Source organism: Rhipicephalus sanguineus, chromosome 1 (genome assembly GCF_013339695.2).
Source record: "Rhipicephalus sanguineus isolate Rsan-2018 chromosome 1, BIME_Rsan_1.4, whole genome shotgun sequence".
Classification (NCBI taxonomy): domain Eukaryota; kingdom Metazoa; phylum Arthropoda; class Arachnida; order Ixodida; family Ixodidae; genus Rhipicephalus; species Rhipicephalus sanguineus.
The window spans coordinates 312,084,616-312,108,325 of record NC_051176.1 but is presented as its reverse complement, the minus strand read 5'-3'; the positions used below and the strand labels follow the sequence as shown (position 1 = coordinate 312,108,325).

Sequence of the window (23,710 nt, the reverse complement as noted above, 5' to 3'; positions counted from 1 at the left end):
CCTAGTCCTCAGTTCGCGCTATAGCAATCATCATGACATACCAATTAACTAGGCCAAGCCGCCACCCTTCTAAACCAATATCTTCATTTCAGTCGTCTTCTATTTCAAGTGTACCATCTTAAAGTAAGGGAATAAAAGAAGGACATGATGCTGTCGAGCAAAACCCGAAAAAAAAAAAAAAACACTATAAGAGGCAGAAAGAAGTAGGAAAGTCGGCCTCTTACTCAATATATTCGAGTTTTGCCCTACACATCCTTGAGTCAGTACGAACTCGCCCAAGAAAAACTAATTGTGGAACGAACGCACGATAGCAAACTAGAACACAAATGAAACAGGTTGGATGCTGGCGTGTTGATTGTTTTGGTCCCGATTGTTGAGGCAGTGCTTGATGGATCTCGCTCAGTTTTATTCAAACAGGTGCAGCATCTGGCTCATTTTTTTATTCGAAACTGCCTTTTTGAGTTAACGTTACGATCAGGAATTGCCCCCATTTTGATTACAATTACTTTAAAAGTGAAAGATACTTAGACTCGCTTTACGCTTCCATGAAATTTAGCCGTTTTGATTTCTGGAGTTGGCTCTTTTAGAAAAAAAAAATAGAAAAAACACCATACATATACACACCAAATATTATGCCTGAGAAGTCTATGTCGCAATAAAAAAAAAGAAGAAGAAGACGAAGACAAGCGTTACACATAACAGTTAAAGGGATACTAAAGGCAAATATTAAGTCGACGTTGATTGTTGAAATAGCGGTCCAGAAACCTCGTAGCGCTGCTGTTGTGCCAAGGAAGTGCTTATTTTGAAATAAAATCACGTTTTTAGTGGTCCGCATCGCGTTAGCGCGCTTCAAATCTCCCGCCTGAAAATACGACTCTCATACGTCACTGCTGCCATGCCCAACGTTGCCCGCTTTTACTGCGCGGCCGCCGACACTAGTAGCAGCCGAGCGGAAGTAGCGGGACCCACAGTAGCAACAACGGCGCTGCGGCAAAGACTTGCTTGGATGGGCACATTCAAAGCCGTCACCAAGTTGCGGTTGGACTCGTAATCCTCAGTACGAAAGTGCAGCGAGCACACACGCAGAGGTTTTGACTGTTTAGCACACTGGCGCAATAGCATGACACTAAGCCACTTCGAGCGTAAGGGTTCATTCCGCGGCACCCAGTGAAAAGACACACCGGTTTCCTTGCTGCAGCACTGGTGTTGTGCACCATTCGGGCATCCGGCAATATCACACGCATGCGGCATTTTGTCGAACTTGCTGTCAGAGCGATTTTCACGAGCGCGCAAAACACGCACGGCAGTACGCGATCCCGAAACTACCACTGAGACGGGCGAGGCACAGTTCGGCGAAAACGAAACCTTTGAACCACGCGCGCCGTTCCCCATGGCAACGCCACGGAGGTTTTGTTTTCCATGAATCAAGCGGAAACGAACAAACAGCATTTTATTACGTCTTTTGATGCTCGGAATGTTCTTTTTTTACTGCTGCTAGTTTGATTACTAGTTTTTTATTGTAGGCCGACTTCCCTACGTCATCGGGATCACTTCGAAAATGTCCCACTCGTGGCGCTCATCATGTGATACATTTAGCTTAATTTCTCGGTAAGTAGGGCACTGCTGTTGATAATATTGCCGTTTTAGAAGTTGTCATACATTGGGCTTTCACTCTGACATAAAATGTTATTTGCCTTTAGTGTCCCTTTAATTAGCAGGAAAGGGTTCCTCATATATATATATATATCCTTTTGTCACGCATGCGCAACACGTGTACATTATAGGCGGTTGAGCATTAAATGAAATTAAGAATCCAGCAGATCGAGCCGAATTATCGCTTTGCTGGACCCCTAGTGTTAATATATGCGCCAACGCCTCTGATGTATACGTGTGATTTTATTCCTGTATGCGTATGCGTAACGAAAGAATATATACCGGGAACTCTTCCCTGCTAATAAACAGTTGCGAGAAACACGTGTCTTTGTCTTCTTTCCTGTGTTCGTCATTTGATTCCTAGCAATAATACGTCTCAGCCAGTCATCTGCCACTATACCATCTAAAGTGAGCACTGCCTGTTCATGAGAGCGTCTCAAGTGAAGCATGACAAAATACTGAGCAGAACAACATGAAACTGCCCGTGCAGATAGCTCACAGTCCGGTTGAAGGGAGCTTCGGGAGAAACCCCCGCTTCGCCGATAGCGAGCGCCATAGCCGGCGCAGCGGGTTGAAAGGGAACTACCGCTTTCACAGGCAGAGAGGAGCATTCGGCGGGCCGCACCAAAGCGGGGAGATCGAGCGGCCGTGATGTGGCAAACCCATGCATCCTTGCGTTGCTCCGACGACATGTCTGTGACGTCGATTGTTGACAAGGAAGCTGACAGAGAAGCTGTGTCAGGCGCCATTGGTGAGCGGAAGAGCACATCAGCATCAGAGTGCTTGCAGCCTGATTGGTACACAACACAAATATCGTTGTCTTGAAGCCGAAGCGCCCAACGACCGAGGCATCCCGATGGATCTTTCAGCGATGAGAGCCAACATAGAGCATGGTGGTCCGTGACAACATCGAAAGGGCGGCCATAGAGGTGGGGACGACACTTACCAAAGCCAAATTATGGCAAGGCATTCCTTCTCAGTGACTGAATGATTGCACTCAGCTTTCTTGAGAGTTCGACTCACGTAAGCGACGACATATTCTTCGTATCCGTTTTTTTTTTTTTTTTTTTTTTGAGCCAATACTGCACCAAGGCGGACGCCGCTGGCGTCAGTATGGATTTCCGTTAGTGCATCAGGGTCAAAGTGACTAAGTATTGGAGGCGATGTTATTAAGTGCCGTAGCATTTCAAAAGATGTGTCGCACTCTCTTGACCAAGCAGACAGGCCATTAGAGGTTGTCAGAAGATTGGTAAGAGGGGCGATGATGGAAGCAAAGTTGCGGACAAATTTGCAAAAACAGGAATACAGCCCAATGAAACTTCGAAGTGTCTTTATACGAGGGGGCTTGGGGTATTCGGCAACGGCCCGGAGTTTCGCTGTGTCCGGAAGAACGCCTTCCATGCAGACGACGTGAACCAGTATCGTCAACTGCCACGCCGCAAAGTGAGACTTCTTGATGTTCAGTTGAAGACCACCTGAGGTGAGGCACGTTGAAATCTCACGAAGGCGGACAGGGTGAGTAGGGAAATCCCTAGAAAAGACTACAATGTTGTCGAGGTAGCAAAGGCAGCTGTTCCACTTGAAGCCGCGAAGGGTGGTATCCATCATCCGTTCGAAAGTAGCAGGGGTGTTGCATAATCCGAACGGCATGACATTAAACTCATAGAGTCCATCAGGAGTGACGAAAGCAGTTTTCGCACGATCGGTGACAGCCATCAGTACTTGCCAATAACCCGAGCATAAATCTAAAGACGAGAAATATTCTGCCCCTTGTAAGCAATCGAGAGTATCATCGATGCGTGGCAACACGTACACATCCTTTCGAGTAATCTTAGTGAGGCGGCGATAGCAGACACAAAGCCTTATTGGTCCATCCTTTTTGTGCACAAGTACGACAGGACAGGACCAGGGGCCCTGGGACAGCTGAAACACTGCGCGTTTGAGCATGTCGTCGGCTTGTTCGTTGATAATTTTCCGTTCAGCCGCGTAAACTCGATAGGGTCATTGGCGTAAGGGAGCATGAGAACCGGTGTCGATGTGGTGTGTGACGCTCGTCGTGCGGGCCAAGGCTGGCTGGGCGCAACCGAAGGACGAGCGGAAGTCTTGCAGAAGAGCGAGAAGTTCACTGCTATGCGATGGCAGTAGATCATCGCCAATAGAAGGGTGGAAATTATCTGAGGCTGAAGAGCTGGGAAAAGGTGACATCATGGCATTCAGCTGAAGGTAGGGTTGGTCCTCAGAGAAGTCCAGGGAACGTGAGAGGTCGACGTCTTGTACGTGCCCCAAAGATTACCCGCGAAGCAAGGTAACGGTAGACGTCAGCGAGTTGACAACGAGCATTATCATAGCGCCAGATTTAATAGATAGTACTGCAAAGGGCAGTCGTAAGCCGCGACAACAAAGAAATACTTCCGACGGGGCAAAGAGTGCTGTTTCGTCTGGTGCAGTCGCACAGGTCAGTGCTACAAGGGTCCACGTTTTTGGGAGGATATCCGTGTCCTCAGCGACGACAAGTTTGTGAGGAGGGTCAGTCGAAAGAGAGGTATGCAGCGGAAAAGAGCTGCTTCTGCACGAGAACAGTCTATGATGGCGCTATGACTCGATAGGAAGTCCCACCCAGGAATAATGACGTGGAAGCAGGACGGTAGCATGAAGAACTCGATCAGGTAAAGTGCATCTTGTATGATGACTCGCACAGTGCAGACAGCTGACGGCGCAATGCACTGTGAGCTGGCAGTACGGAGCATTAGTCCTGATAGCGACGTCATCAACTTCTTTCTCTTGCGGCACAGTGTCTGAAATTATGCAAACGGCTGCTCATGTCAATAAGTGCAAAAGCAGCGGTTCCTTCAACATCGACGTCAATAACATTTGGCGGCGAAACACATGGAGGCCTTGGGCAGTCCGACTTGCATGCAGCTCTTGCCTCCGGAACTGCAGCAATCAGTTTCCCTCCTCTGTAGCTAAGCGGCAATGCATGGGCGACAGAGAATGTCATCGAGGTCGAGGAGATGGTGATCGGCGATTGGAGAAGGATGGTCGATTATCAGAGGCATACCTGGGTGGTGTGCATGACAAAGGATCACGTGTGGCCACGGTGTCGAGGAAAGAAGGTGGGCAACAGCAGCAGTGGCGAGCGACGTGTCCAGCAACCCCACAGGCGAAGCAGATGGGCCTCTTGTCCGGTGTTCGCCACACGTCTTGACAGCGGAAAAACGAAGGCTAGGGCCCCGCGTAGTGAAGCAGCGAAGAAGTCGTGGTCGGCGGCGAGGCAGGGGTCGGCATCGCAGGTCGGGCATAAGGCGTAGGCTGCTGAGGGGGCCGAGCAGCGACAGCTGCGTAAGTGAGCGGCGCAGTGACGAGTGGTTGTTGGGGTATAGAGGGTAGGTGCTCAGCAATTTGGGTCCGGATGACGTGTTTAAGTCCAGGGGCCAAAGTCTGCGCCGGCTCATTCGTGAGAGGTAGTAGTAAAAGCAGGCGCACAATTTCTTCACGGATAAGCTCCGTGATGGTGGATAGCAGTGACTGCTGATCAGCAGGGCGAGCAGTAACGTGCAAGCTCGATAGTGTGTCGGTCATCCTGAGGACTTGGCGTGCAATCGAACGTTGCCAACGCAACACGTTGAAGCTCTGACACAATGAGACCAGTGCAGGGACTGTGGTGGGATTCCTTGCGAGCAGCATCTGAAAACCATCATCCTTGATGCCCTTCAGGATGTGCTTGATCTTCTCCTCTTCAGTCATGGTAGAGCTCACGTGGTTGCAGAGGTTCAGCCCGTGAAGTTCTCGCTGGGTTGCTGCGCCCGTTGACGCAAGCGCTACTCGGCCCGACACTTGCGAGCCGATGGCCGACTGAAGACGTCCATAATGGAAGTCCTAAAGACGGACCAAGTGGGAATGTCGCTCTCCTGGTTGTTATACCACAGTTGGGCCGGTGAAGATGGGCGGATCTCGCTGGCGATACACGATGCCACAGGTGACGTGGACTGCTGAAGGTCCAGACTGGAGAGCGGTCTCTTCGGCCATGTTGGCAATTTGGTCACGAACTGGGGGGAGTTTCCGGGAGCGAAGGTCCAGGTTGGTACTGGGAATCCACGTACCTCCACCAAATGCGAAGTGGTTTATTGACGCGTCTTCAGGGAATATCGACAGACGTCAAGAGTAGGGCGTCGGAGAGTGGTGGGCATCAAGCAGCCAAAATCTGGGCAAGCGCAAGCTGGTGTCCCCTGCTACTATTAACACTGCGGCTTGCTTGCTTGCTGGCAAGCTTGTTCGAGTGCTTCGTCGTCATCCTCTCTTCACTACAATAGCATGAAAATCAGCTTTGTTGTAGTCCCTTATTCGTTTTTGTCGTTTACGTACAGAAGGTGCGGGAAGGGAGATGGTAATATGAAGTACAGCATGATCGGAGTGCACTACAAGGGTCCACGTTTGCACTACAGATGAAGTGATATCAGGAGCTGACGTTAGTATCAAAGCGAGCCGAGATGCTGAGCTGGACGTAATTGAGGTAATGAAAGAAACAGTAACTACACTGATCTCTGAAGCAGCAATCGAAGGTGGAGGTAAAGCGCCAAGGGAAAGAGTAGGCAAGCTCTCCTAATCCACAAAAGACCTAATAAAGAAACAGCCACACATGAAAATGGATAACTAAACATCTAAAATAGAGTTCGCTGAGCTAACAAAGCTGATCCAAGGGAAGACAGTCAGTGACATAAGAAAATACAACATCCACGCGATAGAGGCAGCAGTAAAAAAAGGCAGCATCATTAGTCCAGTGAAAAAGACTCTGTTTATGAAGGAATAAAATGCACGCTCTAAAGTACAAGCAGGGAAATATTATTGACAATATCAATGACATAGTTAAGGTGGCAGGGGAGTTCTATGCTGAACTATATAGTTCGAAAATAAGTCATCCGCACTCGAGCGGAAGTAACGACAAGCAAGAAACCGAAGTTCCATATGTAACTACCGACGAGGATAAAAAGACCATGTGCGATATGCCATTCAGAAAAGCCACTGGTGATGATGGACTAACTGTCAATCTGATTAAAGATGGAGGGGAATTTATTTGGAATAAACTAGCTACACTTTACACTATGTGCCTCAAAACAACCGTTCCAAAGAGCTGGAAAAATGCCAACATTATACTAATACACTAGAAGGAGACAAAAAAAATTGTCATTACTTTCAGTGATATACCAAATATTTCAGGTTTCAGGACAAGATACTCATGATTGTCAGCACAAACCAGACTCGGGACTAGAAGAAAGTACCTGACACAAGCGCTGTGTGAGCGAAATCGCACTACAAATCAAATCACTCGTGAATGTTCAACATACACTCAAACCTCATTATAATGCAGTTGCATCTTACACGAAAATAACTTCATTATATCCGAAAATTCGTTATAAACGTATATTCTTAACACTGTATTTTTTGCAAGACTATTTCTCATTTACTTCGTTATAACCGATATTTCCTTACATCCGTGTTCGCTATATCGAGGTTTCAGTGTATACCTTTTGTTCAACTAGGTTTAGAACATCCATCCATGTTGTACTGCATACAGTTCTCATTGCAGATTATTGAAATATGCTGATTTACTTTACAACTCCTTCAGTTTAAGAAAAATAAAGCACCAAAAAAATTAGTACATGAAATGTTTTGTATTTAAAAGCTACATAATTAGAGGTATGCGAATAGTCATAATGGTATTTAGCGCAAACAATAGACAAAGGACAAAGGAGGAGACGTGGACGCAGCGCATTCTTCCAACTAAAATTTATTTTATATCTTTTCCAACTAAAATTTAGTTATATCTTTTCCAAGCGGGCATATTTTTTGCTAATATATACTTTTCCTTTTACTCTCGGGTTTTTCTTCTCTTCTTTTTTATCTTTTTTCATCACCTGGTCTGTACATATATGTGTGTTCTTCTCGAATAAATTTTAGTTGAAAGAATGCGCTGCATCGACGTCCTCTCCTTTGTCCTTTGTCTACTGTTTGCGCTAAATACCATTATGACTGACTTGTTCCAACTCGCCCAACAAGCAACGTTGGTGTGCGAATATTCGAACTTCTGCATATTTTTCTAATAGTGTTTGCTATTCGATTCAATTTGCACCGAAGCTCCACTATTCGAAGTTTTCGAACTTCGGGAACATATACAGTCGCCGACCGTTTATTCGGACGCCGAAAATTCGGACATGCTCGTTTATTCGGACACCTTCGCGGCACCGCCACTCGTCCCATTGAAGTAATGTAAACTCGCGACCGAAAATTCGGACGCCCCACAGCCCGCCGTTCGATTTTTCGGACTCTGGCTGGCTGATACAGTGCGACGTTGAACGCCATAACAAGCTGTCAGCAATGTTTACAATATTTTTACTATGTTGCCAGCACAGAAATGTTGCACTGGCTGTAACTGGAGATCGTGCCAGTATCAAAAATCCACGCAGAAGTTACAGATCTCGAAGGCTATGTTTGTTGGCTACACGTAACGGTTGTCTTTTGGCTTTGGCCAGTCACGTATCCATTGAACGGCTACCACGGCCAAACAGCAGGCCAAGCCAAGCCAAGCTTGGAATCGGCTCTGTGTGGCGTTTGACAGCGCGTACGAGTACGACGCGGATCCTAATTCGGACAAAGAGAGTATGACGACAGATTACAGAAGCGCTGCAACATCAACTAGACCAACGTCGTTTCCTTTTGGCGTGTGAGGGTTTCCGTTCTCAGATGTTTCTGTGGCTAGGCCTGATCTGCATCCCGAGCTTTGTGTCCTGCTCTTGCGAGCCCTGATCTGCTGAAATTGCTCCAACGCTGCCCGTCGGAACTAAAGAAACGCGGCAACTACAAGGCCCTGACGATGGCGAAAAAAAGCGGCGATTATTCACCAGGTGAAAGTTGCTTGGGAGTTTTCGCCGAGTTGGGCGATGAGTTCCTCCGCCAGCTACTCGAACCAGCGCATGTGGACAGTGACTGCCTGACGACGCACCTCCCACACCACAGCCATCAAATGCGTATTTAGCGTAGGCCGTTGCAGTGCTATTGCCGACCATGAGAAGTGGCCAAACAGTGGCTGAAATACAGGCAGACTTGGTCGAGCGTAAGCGTACATGTGTACAGACGCGCACTAACAAGTTTTTTCCGGCCGCTGGGCCAATAAATGTGCTTTTTTCTGGTGAATCCTTTTTTTCGGACTCCCGATTATGCGGACTTTTCAGCGGTTCCCGCCGAGTCCGAATAAACTGTCGGCGACTGTATACAGTCAACGTATGATTTTTCTGACTCCCAGGCAGGGTGAAATCGTCTGAAAAAACTAATTAATACTTTTTATTCCGCTCAAGTGATGAAACCGCCGCAGTCACATCCAAAATAGCTTTAATGTCTCCCAGTACACTTATCAGGTATTTTGGTGTGTGCCCAGGCTCTCATGAATCCATTCGGTACCTACCGCGAACCCCGCTTAACTACGTACCAAATGCCAACTGCAAGTTTGTGACTCGTGATGAGCGCTGCCGATACCAGCAAAGCAAAGCATGGAAAAAGTCGCGGCTCTCTCGCGCGAAGCGTTTGGAAACGATGATGCAGAACACAGCAGCTGCTGTGGAAGAGCGGATGACCCGTCCTGCTTCACTCGATGCGTGTGCGCATATAAACGATGCACTACTGTACTAAAATCTCCACCGACACGCAGCATTTGTTGCCACACGAAGCCGATTGCTCCTAGCTTTGCACAGCACGTCACCAACTAAGCTGATGATGCCGGGGCGCTTGCCGTGCCGTACGCATGCGTTTGCCGTGAGTGTTTGTGATGTCCACTCCGTCCCTGAACACACACGGGTGTATTGATGGCGAGCTGCTTACGTTCGTGAAGGCTACGCGTCTGTGCGGCACACTTAGCGGTCTCGCACAGAGGCAGCATGAACGGCGGCGCTGCGCGTTTGGGTTTACGTATACCACTGCGCTAGGCCACATGCACTACTGTGCAGTTAGCTGATGATGCTTATCAGAGGGTTTGTCAACTATTAAGCCGTACTGGCACGTTTGCTGCCATCATGCCTCCGTGTATTTCCGGTGCTTAGCCGTAAAAATATCACCGCACCGGCCGCACTGCGCCGTGACAGTGGCCCCTTCAGATTTTCTATATGCTTCACCCCACACCCCATCCCACTCTGGCACTGTGGCAAAGCTGCCGTTCGGACTCTGCTACGGCGGCAAACGGATCGACTCATGAAAGCACTGGTTCAAACCTGCAATATGATAGATGCAGCAGTGATGGGGGCTTTAATTAATGCCGTTTCGGACCTGAAACTTGGGCAGAAAGTCTGAAAAATCGGACCCCGAATATTTCTAATACCAGTGATGCTACCGAGGACTTCTGATTTGGAGCAATTTCTGGAGCAGCAAAATTTCCGTTTTGGAGCACTTTGGAGCAGCAAAAATTTTCATCTAGGAGCACTTTGGAGCAGACAATTTTGCATCTGGGAGCACTCTGGAGCAGCTAATTTTACATCCTGGAGTGCACTACAGAAGTATATTGCATTAACATTCAAGCCCCTGAATATTATTATGGGGCTCTTATGAAGGCTAGAAATATTTCGATTCATTGCAAATCTCGTGGAAAAAATCATCTCAGGAGAACTCCATACTTCACTCGCTAATGAAAAAATAAGGGCTCATGCAGTTGAGTCTTCTGGATCAACCTCTTCGGCGATTATTTTCGACAAAAAAAAATAAACAGAAATCCGGATCAATAAAATTGCATTTTATGAAATAACACTCTAAATACACCTATGTAGTTATCAGCAGACGTGGTAGACAAACGCCATGATATACAGCAGTGCCTCAATGCCAAAGAGCCACGCTGTCCCTGATGCATTCCCCTAAGAAAACTCCAAGGCGAAAGCCAGGTTCTTTTTCTTCTCGATCGACGGGTAGATCCTCCCCCTCCCTCTCTGCAAGCTTTGTGCACCTCACCTGCTTTTGCACTAGCTCCATGATCGGCGCACCGATCACAGAAGCAGCGTAAAGCGACGATGTCCTGTGATGACGTCATCACGTGATATCACGATATATGACGCCATGATGACGTCACAAGTTTTGACGATCTATGACGTGATGATAACGCCATCACATGATGATTATTTCTTCCATCAATTGATTGACGCCGCCGACGGTCAATTTTCGTGTTTGATAAAGCATCTAAAGCTTTCGCATTAATATTGCGTATTGAACATTAACAGCTGGCCGTTAACAACCTGGCCTTACACACCAAACTGTCCTCCACCATGTCACATCTGTGCCGTGCGCGAAACAGCTTCGCTTATCATCCACTTCACAGAGTGAAATGGCTCCTCAATATTTTAAAAATTTTTATTGTGATAGCAATTATATGGACACTCTCGGCGAAATTTTGCCGTCACCGTTGCCGTAATTTTCTGTATAAAGTATAAATTAATAACATTACCACGCGCATTCTAGCCGCGGGTAAAGGCTCGCAAGCACTGGCGACGAATGTGGCTGAAGCGGAGATAAAACTAGCCGGCCGTCTGTCTCCGTCGCACGGAGAGCGCATGAGATAACATCTTCCGATTGCTTATCAAACAGAAAGGAAATGCCCCGCTGTCTTTCGTAAGGAGCACGAAGGGGCGCAGGGGAGTGGGGGGGGGGGACTGCATCGTTCGAAGGGCGCAGTCGCTTGCGCGCTCGCTATCTCGAGGCATCAGGAGACTGTTCGTAAACTTGCTGTGCTCTCAACGCTTACTTCGCGTTTAGAAAACTCAGAGCACGAAAACGCTTTGGTTCCTGGAGCGGCCATATTCCCTTAAACCAGCGTTTTGTTGAATTACGCGAGATCGGATCCAAAAGAGTTAGCTGCTAGCCTTACGTCGTTGAACAATACAATTTGTTGGTATCGCATTCATTACTTCGGCCTTAAGCGAAACTGAGTTTTTTTAACCGTCAGCTATTGATTCCCGAAAGCGAGGGGCGCAAGTGTAACATAGCGTAGCCGCTTCACCGTGGGCCGTCGGCGACGGGCCCGCTACTGACAGCTGCGCATTTGGGGCTGCTCCGACCAGGAGATATGCTTTAATAATGAGATTACATTTTTAAAAAAAGCAAGCAAAAATTCGAATTCGAAGCCTAGCACGTGAGCTCGAAAGGGCAGGGTCTTTTAGGGGGCATTTACCGCAGAGTGATTACGAACTCGGATGTGCTGGTGGAAGGAATTACGAAAAAGCTCTTCTGGATGAAGATCTATGGATAAAGTATATCTGAGGAATAGTGTCAACGCGTTCCCGCCGTTCGCGTGTTCTTCCATACACGCGAAGCAAGGAAAATTCGATATTGTTCCATATATCTACTGCTAGCGATCCCAGATTTCATTCCGCAATGTGCAGAAACAGAAGTGACAGACATGTTAGCGGCACGCATGTAGGTATTACTGAACATTGCTTTCCTTGCGTGCCATGCAACGCTTGAAACGAGCTATCTGCAGCGTTTCTGGAACAGACGACGTCCACCGATGAATCGCCGTCACACTTTCTCGCTACCGATAGGCCTAGACGTCACGAGCCTCTGCGGAGAGCGTGTTTTGCTGTCGAGCTGACTTGCAGAACAGAAGCTGCGTCTGCACTATATATGCCTGGCATCGTGGCTTACTCGGGACGCATGCGCGAGCGCTATTTATTCAGCGGAATAATTCTCGGTCCATGGTGGCGACTTTGGCAGCCCCAAGATCTAGCTGCACATGTTCTGACGCGCCTGCGGTGCGACTGCCGGTGATAGACGCCCCCAAACCCCAGACTTTGGCGCAGTTTGGCGCAATTTTCGTCGATATTATCAGGATGGCACAGTAAATGCCATCTGGCGCACTTTAGCGCAGGAGTGGAATCACTGTAATACAGTGATATCTATGGGGCAGATTGGGATTTCCAGACTCAAAGGCATCGCACCCTTGTCTGCCACAGTTGGGCTTCCACAGAAGTTGAAGGAGGAGGACAGGTTGAGCAAATAGCGTCTTTTCCTTTCACGTGTAGTGTTGTCGACACCACACAGGTTGCACCAAATCATGCAAAATAAATACAATTCGGCCTCTACATTGTCTCATTCATGATAAGACAACTAGGGAACACCACCCCTCCAGCACTTCACCAATCCACCCAAGGGAAACGCTTTCATGCTGCTATTTTATAAGAATATGCATGGGATCCACTGCAACTTTTTTTTCTATAATTTCGCCTCGAAGTATTAGAAAAATATTCGTTAAATGTTCAATTCGATTCACACTCAAACTTTACTATTCGAGTTCGCTTCACACCCAAAATTTTTCTATTTGCACAGCTCTATACATAATTTACTAAAAAAATAATTGCATATTTGAAATCATCATGAAATCATACATACTATAAGTTATGCAATTTTCCCCAAAATCGATGAAGAATTAGAATTTCTTTTGAAAGGAGCATATGCTAAACTGAAACCTTGTCAAATCATTCCACATTCATCGCTGCATTTCCTTTCTCTCTGTACACCATAGAGCAGGGGTCTCAAACACACGGCTCACGGCCCACACGTGACTTTCTTCGTCCCACATTTCTTTTCCTTTTCTTAATAAGCATGTTCGTGAGCTACACAGGCATGACTGGTCTAAAGCAACGTTTTCGTGAGGCACCTCATATGGTCACCATGTGTTCAAACATGACGTTAAACAGAAATTATGCTTCAAAATCAGCGTCCAAATTTTAGTCATATTGGAGATCGGTATTGACATGCTGTTGGAATCCTGGCACCTCATAATGACCCATATATGCGATCTAGGAAAGATTTTCTTTTAAACTTTTTTCAAATGGCAACATTTGCTGCCAATTTGTACAACTCATGTACAGCGGTACTTCGATTATACGTCCCCCAGTCCTGCGACGACCCGCGTTTTACGACGAATTGGCTTAGTCCCAGCAAAACCCCCATAGAAATAATGTATTAAAAACCTCAATTGTATGACGCAATTTTATGCCGGCCCCGCCTCGTACGACGCTTCGCTGGACTGTCCGAGAAAAAAAAAGACCTACGATGACGCGGGCTGGCGCGCAAACACCCTGCGGCCAGGCGAAAAAAGTCGGGAAACCGAGGAACCGAGTTCGTATCCGCGCTGCCACCACAGGGCCTCTTCAATTTTTCAACACGCGGTCGGCCATAGCTAGCCAGAGCCAACGTTGGCCGGAGCCAGCCGGAGCGCATTCGTTTTGTCGCATTGCACTGCGCACTTCCGTTGTCGCCTTTTTTTTTTCTCTCTCTCTTCCTTTGGGTGGTTTTGTAGTGACCGTTGTGAGCAGATAACATGGCAGATAATTTCGAGCTCGCTTTCTAGTATGCGATAACTTTCACTAGATTTCGTGTCGTTATACCGGACGTGCTGAACGGCGATTGTTGAGCCAACGTTTGCGACAGCCGCGGGAACCAGAACTCGCCGCTGTCTAGCTAAGAGGGCTGGGGCGTTTTAGCCGCTCGCGATTGGTCGAAGCTTGCAAATCGAATAGGCCTACTGCCGTGCTGCCATTCAGCCATTCCTTCACGTGTTTGCCTCATCGGTTGGCTGTGCTGCGCCGCAGCTGCTGTGTCCACGTGCTAAATTTTCTGTGTTCGGACATTGGTGTGCGAGGAAGCTTTCGAATTCTTGGTTGCGAATGCTGCGTCTCGCAATGTCGCGGAACCAAAAACCGCTGACGCTCGGAGAAAAGCTTCGCATAATCGAGGAGGCGGAGAAGCGGAACGGAGCAACAAAGGCCAGCATTGCCCGCGACCTGAACATTCCCGAGTCGTCGCTGAAAACGATCCTCGCGAAGAAGGACAGCATCCTACTAAATGCGGCAAAGTTCGGCCTGAACAGGAAGGCCGCGAAAGATGGCAAATATGCTGCCATGGAGAAGGCCCTCGTTGAGTGGTTGCGTCAGGCCCGCAGTTCAGGAATTGCCGTGGATGGCGCAATTTTGAAGGAGAAGGCTGAGACAGTTGCATTGCGCTGCGGCATTGACGACTTTAAAGCCTCCAATGGCTGGTTGGATCGCTTTAAAAAACGCAGTGGAGTTGTGTACAGCCGCTGCTGTGGAGAGAGCGCGTCAGTCAGCTCCGACACTGTAGAAAAGTGGACTGCATTGCTGCCGGAATTGATACGGGAATACAAGCCGTCCGACGTGTTCAACGCGGACGAAACTGGATTATTTTATAATATGCAGCCAGAACAGACATTGGCATTCAAAGGAGAGAGCTGTCACGGGGGTAAGCGAAGCAAACAGTGTCTTACCGTATTGCTTTACGCTAATGAAAACGGCTCTGAAAAGCTTCCTGCCCTCGTGATCGGCAAGTTTGAGAAGCCGCGATGCTTCAAGAATTTGAAAAGGCTGCCGTGCCAGTACACGTTCAACCGGAAAGCCTGGATGACGGCTGCTATGTTTTCTACATATCTGCAGCAGCTGGACTCCAAAATGGGGGCTAAGAACAGAAAGATTCTTCTTCTGCTTGAAAATGCGCCATGCCATCCATCAGATATGTCGCATTTGAGAAATGTGAAAGTTGTATTTCTGCCCCCCAACTGCACTAGCCAGCTGCAGCAAGTTGACGCTGGCGTCATCAAGTGCATGAAACAGAAATATCGGATGTTTCTGCTGCAGCGTCGGCTGGCGGGCATGGAACGCAAGCAGTTGGATAAGAAGCTTTCTGTGCTTGATGCAATGCACTACACTGCTAGTGCATGGGACGCAGTCACACCAGAAACCATCGCCAACTCCTTCAGGCACTGCGGCTTTAATAGAAGTGGTGCTTGTTCTACCAGTGAAGCTGCAGTGCCTGTTGACGACGAACCAGAGTTCAGCAGCCTGGAGCTGCCTGGATCTTTCGCGGACTATGTTGGTGCCGACGACGACGTTGCAGTGTGCAGTGAAGTGTCGCTGGATGACATTATCGAAACTGTGCGTCCCGACACTGCGGAAACTTCCGACGAGGAAGAGATGGACGACGCTGCAGAGGCTAGTGCGTCCGTTCCGACTTACGCAGACGTGTTGTGCTACGTCGACCACATTCTGCGGTTTGCTTGCGCACGCGACGAGATCGGCGACTTGCTCCCAGATGTTGCAGCTATCGAAAGAAAGCTGATGCGTCGTGGCTGGGCAAACTCTCAGAAGAAAATCACAGATTTTTTTAAAAGGTGAGAAATAAAGGTTCGTTCACACCTCCGATAAAATGCGTGGTTGTCATTTTTTCAATTAATTTAATCTACGTTCCTCGGAGCAGCCTAGGTTTGTGCCGTGGACTTTCTTAGGCATTATGTGCCCGCTGTTGTGGGGCAACAATGACAGTCACTGCCTGTATTCTCGGTTTTTCGATTATACGACGCCCGGATTATACGACGATTTTGCGCAGTCCCCTGAAAGTCGTATAATCGAAGTTCCACTGTACGTGTTGAACTTGACCAGTGTAACAATACTAGAATATTTGCACAGGTCTATTCAAAAGGCATCTGCTAGAAATTGACTGAACAATAGTGTATTGAATAAATTCAAAGAAATTGAAGGGATTTCAAGGCCTTGAAAATGCTATTTTGAAATTCCAGGATTTTCAAGGGTTTCAAGGACCCCTACAAACCCTGTGCTTATTCATGCAGAATGCCAATTATACCATGAACTTAATTTTGTGTAATACATTGCAAATGTTATCAATGCTTCACTTTTCAGGCAGAACTCACTTGATTAAATTCAGTAGTGAATTTGAAAGCTACTTTTCAGTATTTTCACACTCCCTACTTGAAGATAAATGAGTGAAGTAAGGTACCTTTGGCTGTTTAGAACGTTCCAAAGCTGTGAGTTCTTCTTTCATGAGACGAATGTCGGCCTTAAGTTTGTCAAACACGTCCCTGTCAAGAGAACAGGAAACAAAAGTCAAACCAAATGCACTACATTTAACAAAATAGGTGGCTTACTTGTTTTTGCTGTTCTTTGTCTCGGCTTTCTGCATGTCACTGACAACTTGGTTGATCTGGCTTTCAGTATGTGCAGTTGAATTAAGGGAAACAGTTTGTCACACAAACATGCAGTGGATTGCATAAACTAACATCCCCACCTTCAATTACACCAGTGACAGCGAGATTTCTAGCAGCTCAACAAAAAGTACAACTTCCTTACATTGTGAAAGCACCCCTTGTGAAGTAGCCCCTTGCAAGATGACACGAGCATGTGCAAAACATCAACCTCTTTAAATAACTTTACAAAGCATATTTTTCGGTTATCACACATCAGACAGACAGACAGATGAACTTTATTTGCATCCTGGGAAGAGGGTTCCTAAAACCCACCGAGGGCATTTCCTGCAACTGTGTCGGCAACTAAAGGCTCTCCATCCCTTCACAGGCTCTTTGGACGAGTCAGTGCAGAATATTGTAGTGAGTAAATGCTTATACGATATGGCAGTTTGAGGGAACTCATCCGCCTTTGTTGAAAGCACTTTTTTTATTTTATTGTACCCTAAAAACCTTAGTATTATAAAGGCGATTGGGTAAAAAATACTTAATTTTTAAAAAACAAAGCAGCAGAGGTGGTTAGTCAATACAGAAAATTTTATTAATTGAATGCGGGAGTGGTGATGTAGAAACACCACCGTGCTATAGAAACACCACCGTGCGGAACAATGAATATTGGCTGAACTTCCCTTCTCAAGCTGATGTTGGTGCCACTAAGCCACTTGAATAAAACTAACGACAGTGACAATCTTTTATGTTTCCGCCAGAGTCTTCCAGCGAGCGCAGGCGATGAGGTCTGCACGTCTCAACTGGTGGAGCACAGTCACGTGGTGGCGCAAATGTCTACACTCAGCCGACCTTTTGTTTTCTGGATATTTTCTTTCTTTTTAGCTGTGTCAGTGCCATGGCACTTGCTCCTAGCCACCACACTGTGCCACGTACTACAATGCGTGTGGAGTCTTTTGTGAAAATTCTCATTCCGCTATATGTCGTTATCGACGTTTTTCTTGCGTGGTGCTTCGTTATGAAGTGGGAAGAGCACAAGAATGGGGTTGCTTTGCATCTCGCGGCTTTCACAGATCAGCACTTTGAAAGATCTCGTGCACGTAGGTTTGACTTGCATACGATGACAGTGACTAACATGCAAATGAGGTTCTAACAACCGTTGTACCTCAGGTGCAGATTCTATATGCAATAGAACAAGCATTTATGTCACAAACGATGTTTTCTTGTACTAGATTTACATTCTTTTCTTTTAATATTAGTTCTTTTAATCATAATTAGTTATTTTAATTATAATTTCATTGTTAGCACAATTGCTCTCATTGCTGTCCTCCGTTTGCATCCTACTCGCCATGGTGGTCTATTGGTTATGGTGCTCAACTGCTGACCCGAAGGTAGCGGTATCGAATCCCAGCCGTGGCGGCTCCATTTCCATGGAGGCTAAATGCTTCAGGCCCGCAAACTTACATTTAGGTGCATATTAAGGAACCATAGGAGGTCTAAATTTCTGCAGCCCTCCACTACGGTGCCCCTCATACTTTGCTTTTTGACATTAAATCTCAACAATTATTATCGCTTTGCATTCTATACATTACCTAGGCCTCTGTATAGTTTTTGGCCGTCTGCACATTGCATTATGTCTTTTGTAACCTGCTGCCGAAAAACGTTGCCTGCTTTATTTTCTTACTGTCATTCTTACTAGTAGTACTTACATATGTACACTTCATTTGAGTTTACTGTTATGTCACGACGATGTTGAGGAGAAACATAAAATAATCTGGGCGTGCCTGGAGTATGCAGCAACAAAAACTTTGCGTACGTATGCAGTAAGAAAAATTCTGAGTAAAATAGCAATATTTAATTGGCGGTATATTAATCAAAATTATAAGGCAACATCTCCAAGATGTTAGGAAGGGTATTTGAGAAAAATAATACCCGAGTCCTTCACTACTTTTACTAGTCATGAAGCTTCTGCGAAAGTTTGCTATAGGGACAGCAGCAGCAGCCGCTAGGGGCGCCCTCGCCCGTGTGGGGGCATCGGTGCGGAGCCGGTGCTGCCGCTCTACGGCACGCATCGGAACCAGAAAACGTGATTCAACGTGCCCGTGAACGTTGATTATATCTTCAGGGCAATATTACCTTCAGGTACCCATTCGGAGAAGCTCTAATACAGTGCAATTTACTATCGAATGAGGCCTTGGAGCACGAAATTCGTCGGCGACAAACGCATGCTGCCTCCGCTCTGCGATAAACTACCGCTATAAAAGCATGTTTCTTCCGTTTTCTTAAAGCATCTAGTGGAAATCTGCAGATGATCCAGAGTCCTTCAAGAGCTCTGGCGGATCTTAATGCGTTGCGGAAGTACAGTGGCTGGAACTCTTGAACGCGCATATGAAATCTTTCAATCTATACACTTGGTGTGTATATACAAAGATACCTTAAAGTAGCCTCATTTTTATAGAACCAACAGTCAATTTGAATGAATCAGTGCTCTGAATTTAGCAATTGAGGAGCACCAAGGAATACTTCATATGGCTTTTCCCTGGTTTTGTGTTTTCTTTTGCAGGGGTGAGACGGCTGAAATCGATTTGGGAGCAGTTTTGGGAGCAGCAAAATTTCAATTTAGGAGCAGGAGAACCTTATTTGGGAGCAGTTAGCGGCATTTATTATGTCATTTTTGGAGCTTGAAAACACAAATTTGTAGTAACTTGGAGGAACAAGCACATATTTTAATCGGCTTAGAATACACATAACATTCAAAGAGCCTTTGGAGAAAGCTTTTTTTAACAGATTATTGCCAGGTATGAACTACACTACCTTTTTACAAACCACGCAATTTATATAACCCTGGTAACAACATATGAAATAGATTAAAAAAATGTTTTCCAAGTAGGTTCACTTTACATTTGAAAATAAGAAAAGAAAAAACATCACACTTTTCAAATAATAAAAAAAAGTCACAGTTTCACCGCAAGGGCGAAGCAATGAATGCGATAGCAACAAATTGTAGTGTTACACGAAGTAAGGCTGGCAGCTAACTGTTTTGTATCCGATCTCGCGTAACTATAAAACGATGGTGTAAGAAAATACGGCCGCTCCAGGGAGCCATGTTCTCCGCATAGTCACTTCGCTTTGAGAGCGCAGCACGTAGAAGCGTATACGAGCCGCCCGCCCCGCTGTGATGGCTTTCGAGATAGCGCGCGCGCCAGTGATCGCGACCGCGCAAAGTTCAAAGTTCCTCCTCGCGCGACACTACCCCCCCCCCCCTCGCGTCTTCGTGTCTTTTAAGGCTTGTTAAAAACGGGCGGGGCGTTTCCTGTCTGCTTCGACGGCAGGCCTTCCGAGCGGGGTGATGTTATCGCATGCAGCCTCCGAGCGACGGCAATGGGCCGGCTCGTTTGCTTCGGCTGCGTACGTCGCCTCTGCTCGCGTGCTTTTACCCGCTGTAGAACATACAATTCGCGGGGGGATCTTATCAATTTGGACTTCATACCGGAAGGACATGACGGCGACGGCAAGAACCCCTCGAGACTGTCCATATAATTGCTATCGCAATAAAAACTGATTGCACACATAGCAGTACGTCTTTGAACGGTCAATGAATGATTCCGACTAGCACGCGATTGCGGCGATGCCTTCGCGCGTAACATCAGGAAAGAACAAAAGCGGTATGGCCACCGACGAACGCGCCAGTATGACTACCCCCATAGGCGTGCGCACGAAGGGGGGGGGGGCAAAGTCGATACCGCCCATACTTTGACTTAATCGGAAGGAGGGGCGCTGCGATTAATATTTGCCCTCCCTGAAGGGCGAACCCTCAGGAAGCTTTCGAATAGCGTACGCAAAGCTTTGCGTTGGCTTTTCGCACAACTGCGCATGCGTCGTACGCTAACCGCTTGCGGGCTCCCGTTAAGTGACGGAAATAGCGGGCCGCAAATGCTAACGCTAACTTAGCGTACGCTATTCGAAAACTGCCTAAAATAAAGCGCCTTCAGCCATCTGCTCGGCTGCGCGGGTGGCGTAGCGTCAAGTGTACCGCACGCTTTTAATAGGTGATGACAAAAGCGCGCTGCGCCACCGTTCGCTGCCACCTCGTGAGGGACCGCCTTTAAAAATGCGTCGCGAGCGCCGCGAAACCTTACCCCTCGGACACTACGTCGTTACCGCTCGGACACTACACATATTTACAACCGCTCAGAGGCGATTATCACAGCACTATGGAAGCCTCTATACAAAGGCGCGTAAAAGGACACGCTTGGGCGCGTTAACGTGTTCTGCGAACGTTCCCTGGCGCTGCTTCTAAAGTTACGTTTTCCCACGCTGAAAGTGACGCGGGCTTGAAAATTCTTGATTGTGGGGCCGTTTCGGCGCAGTTCGGCGCAATTTTTGCAATTTTTATGCTTTTGGAGCAGCTTGGCGCAGGAAAACGGAATCTTATCAAAAATGCGCAATATGCGCAGCTGTCTCACCCCTGCTTTTGCGTTGGTTTATCACTACGGCGCCGTGCCACGTTTAAAGTTCGGTTGCTCGTGCAATACTGTGTAGTTTTCGCAGTGCTCCTTTACTGTTATTAAGGCAGAAGCCTTAGATGCCTAATCAAATGCAAAAATTGACCATCGGCGGCGTCAGCACGAGTACTGCAAGAAATCATCATCACGTGATGACGTCACCATATGATGTCACAGATCACCAAAATTTGTGATGTCATCATGACGTCACGTAACGTGGCGTCGCATGATGAAGTCATCACATGATATCGTTGCTTTGCATTGTCTGCGTGATCGTTGGGCCAATCATGGAGGCAGTGCAAAAACAGGCGAGGTGCAGAAACCTTGCAATGCTTCCTATCCTGGATGCAGTGCAAAATCACCTTAGATGCAGACAGCTTTTGGAGGGGGGGCGGGGGAGGATCAGTCCATCGACTGAAGAAAAATAAGAAGATGGCCTTAACCATTCGATTAGTCTAAGGCGAATGCTTAAGTGACCATGTGAGTTTATTCCGCTCTTCAGTTGCGACTTCCACTAAATTATTTTCCTTTGTTTCCGCCATTCGTAAGCGTCGCAGTCTTCATCGCGTGTTGATTACATCTGCTGTTAGCGTGTCAGAACCAGGCTTGTTTTGCACGACGGTTAGGAATTTTTCATTGCTTCACCAAATTCAAACCTTATAATACCTGCACTCAGAACCAAATATTTTTATTTAGTTCAGATGTTTGCTCTCATACACATGCACAGCAAATACCTTGCGTGTATCTTTTACGTTTTTGTTGTGTAGGCGGCAGAGCTCTGGACATTTTCGCGCTAGACAAATACGCTGGGAGGCCGTCGAAAGTCCTCGGCACAGCGTCCGCAAAAGTTTCGAAACATCGCGCTGCGACGTCACAACACCACCTCCTACTAGCCATTGGTGCACGCGAACAATGTCATTCTCATCGAAGTGCTTTTCACAGACACGCACATGCGGGAAGTCAAATGTGAACCACGGTTTCTCGTCGTGGTATGGTGCACTTGCACATTTCCCGCCGTTCGCTGTCTCTAAGCAGCCAGAGCACTGACAGCTTTACGTCATTTCCTTTGTATCGTGATCGAATCCAGGGTACACATTAGGTATGCGGCATCCTTTCCGACCCTCAAGCACAACACACTAGGCACAATACAGGACATAAGGTGAAAACTGCGCGCTGACTCGCCAAGATATTTTGCACTGACACTGGCAGCCGCCTTCGCTGCCGTCTGCTCGATCCCAACAGACTGGACGCCGCGCCGCGGCCGCCGCTTGCAGCGCACAAAGCTCCCTCATAAAGTTACGGCGAAGCTTCATGGCCAGTAAAAGTATTGAAGGACTCTGATAATACCAAGTACTATGTTTTTCGCACGAGCGTCCCCACGAGCGGTTTTATGCAATTTTCCATAGGCACCCAATTTTCTATTGTCTGACTTAACATCTAAGTTGACGACGTTCATGTTCCATTGTCATTACTTTTAGAGGTGCCGCCTGTATCATGTTTATTCAGGGTGTTTCACATAACCGGAACCACATATTTAAAAGAAGTGGCTAACCTCAACTGAATAAAACTAATGACACGGTTTGCCGTCATGTGGTGCTCGTTAGGTATTATATTGGGCACAATTTGTTAATTAACTAAGAGTAGGCTTGTGCGAATAGTACATTTTAGGTTCGAAGCGAATTCGAAGCGAATAGTGATTTTGGTCGAATAATTTCGAATCGAATTCGAATAGTATATATCACACAATATAAAGAAAAACGAGCATGTTTGTCATGACCCAACCAACCTGCATTTAATTGTAACAAGGCATGTGCAAATGTCATTCTTATAGGTTCAAAGGAAGTCGAAGCAACTCTGAATAGTAACAGGATTTGGCTTTCGGTAGAATGCAAGTGATAACCTGTAAAGTATGTTACATTTTAAAATTTACTACACTTGGAGCATATAAGCTGGTACAACAAGTAAAAAATGATGAATTGATGTGAGGGTAATATGTTCATTTAACCTTGAAGTGGGGCTTCGCGGCAGTGCGGATTTTCCCTGGAAAGGTGTATTCATGGTATAGCATCCCTCCACTGCAGTGAAACCACCTTTACAGGAAATTACAAAAGGAAAGTGCGGATTTTTTTTTTAAAGGTGTTTTCACGGTACAACACCACTGCACTGCAGTGACACCACCTTTACAGGGGGGTTACAAGCGGAATAATATACACCTATTCGTTCCTTTCGAATACTTTGAAATTTTCAATATTTTAAATTCTAATCGAAGCGATTTCGAATACTGTATTATTCGTTCGAATATTCGAAGTGCTCGAATATTCGTACAAGCCTAACTAAGATCAATTATGCAACATTTTGAATATTCCCTTAAGGGATAAGTGAATTTCACAAGAATGTAAAGGATATTTGAAAACGACCAATCCAATTTTTTGTGGCAACGTACATCCAGCGTAGTGATTTTTCCAATGTGTAAAACAAGCCCTCGAAATATGACCACGTGATTGCTCTCGTGCGCTACCGAACAGCAGTG

General features: G+C 46.7%; 1 protein-coding gene across 1 annotated transcript in view; it reads right to left on the bottom strand.

The window, feature by feature from the left end:
- LOC119379432 (structural maintenance of chromosomes protein 3) overlaps positions 1 to 23,710 on the bottom strand; it is a 661,154-nt gene that overhangs the window by 215,362 nt on the left and 422,082 nt on the right. The window contains exons 19-20 of the mRNA XM_049411979.1: positions 16,634 to 16,703; positions 16,486 to 16,567 (exon numbers count right to left, since the gene is read on the bottom strand). Of these exons, the coding sequence (XP_049267936.1) occupies positions 16,486 to 16,567; positions 16,634 to 16,703 (152 nt within the window). The remainder of the gene's footprint in view (positions 1 to 16,485; positions 16,568 to 16,633; positions 16,704 to 23,710) is intronic.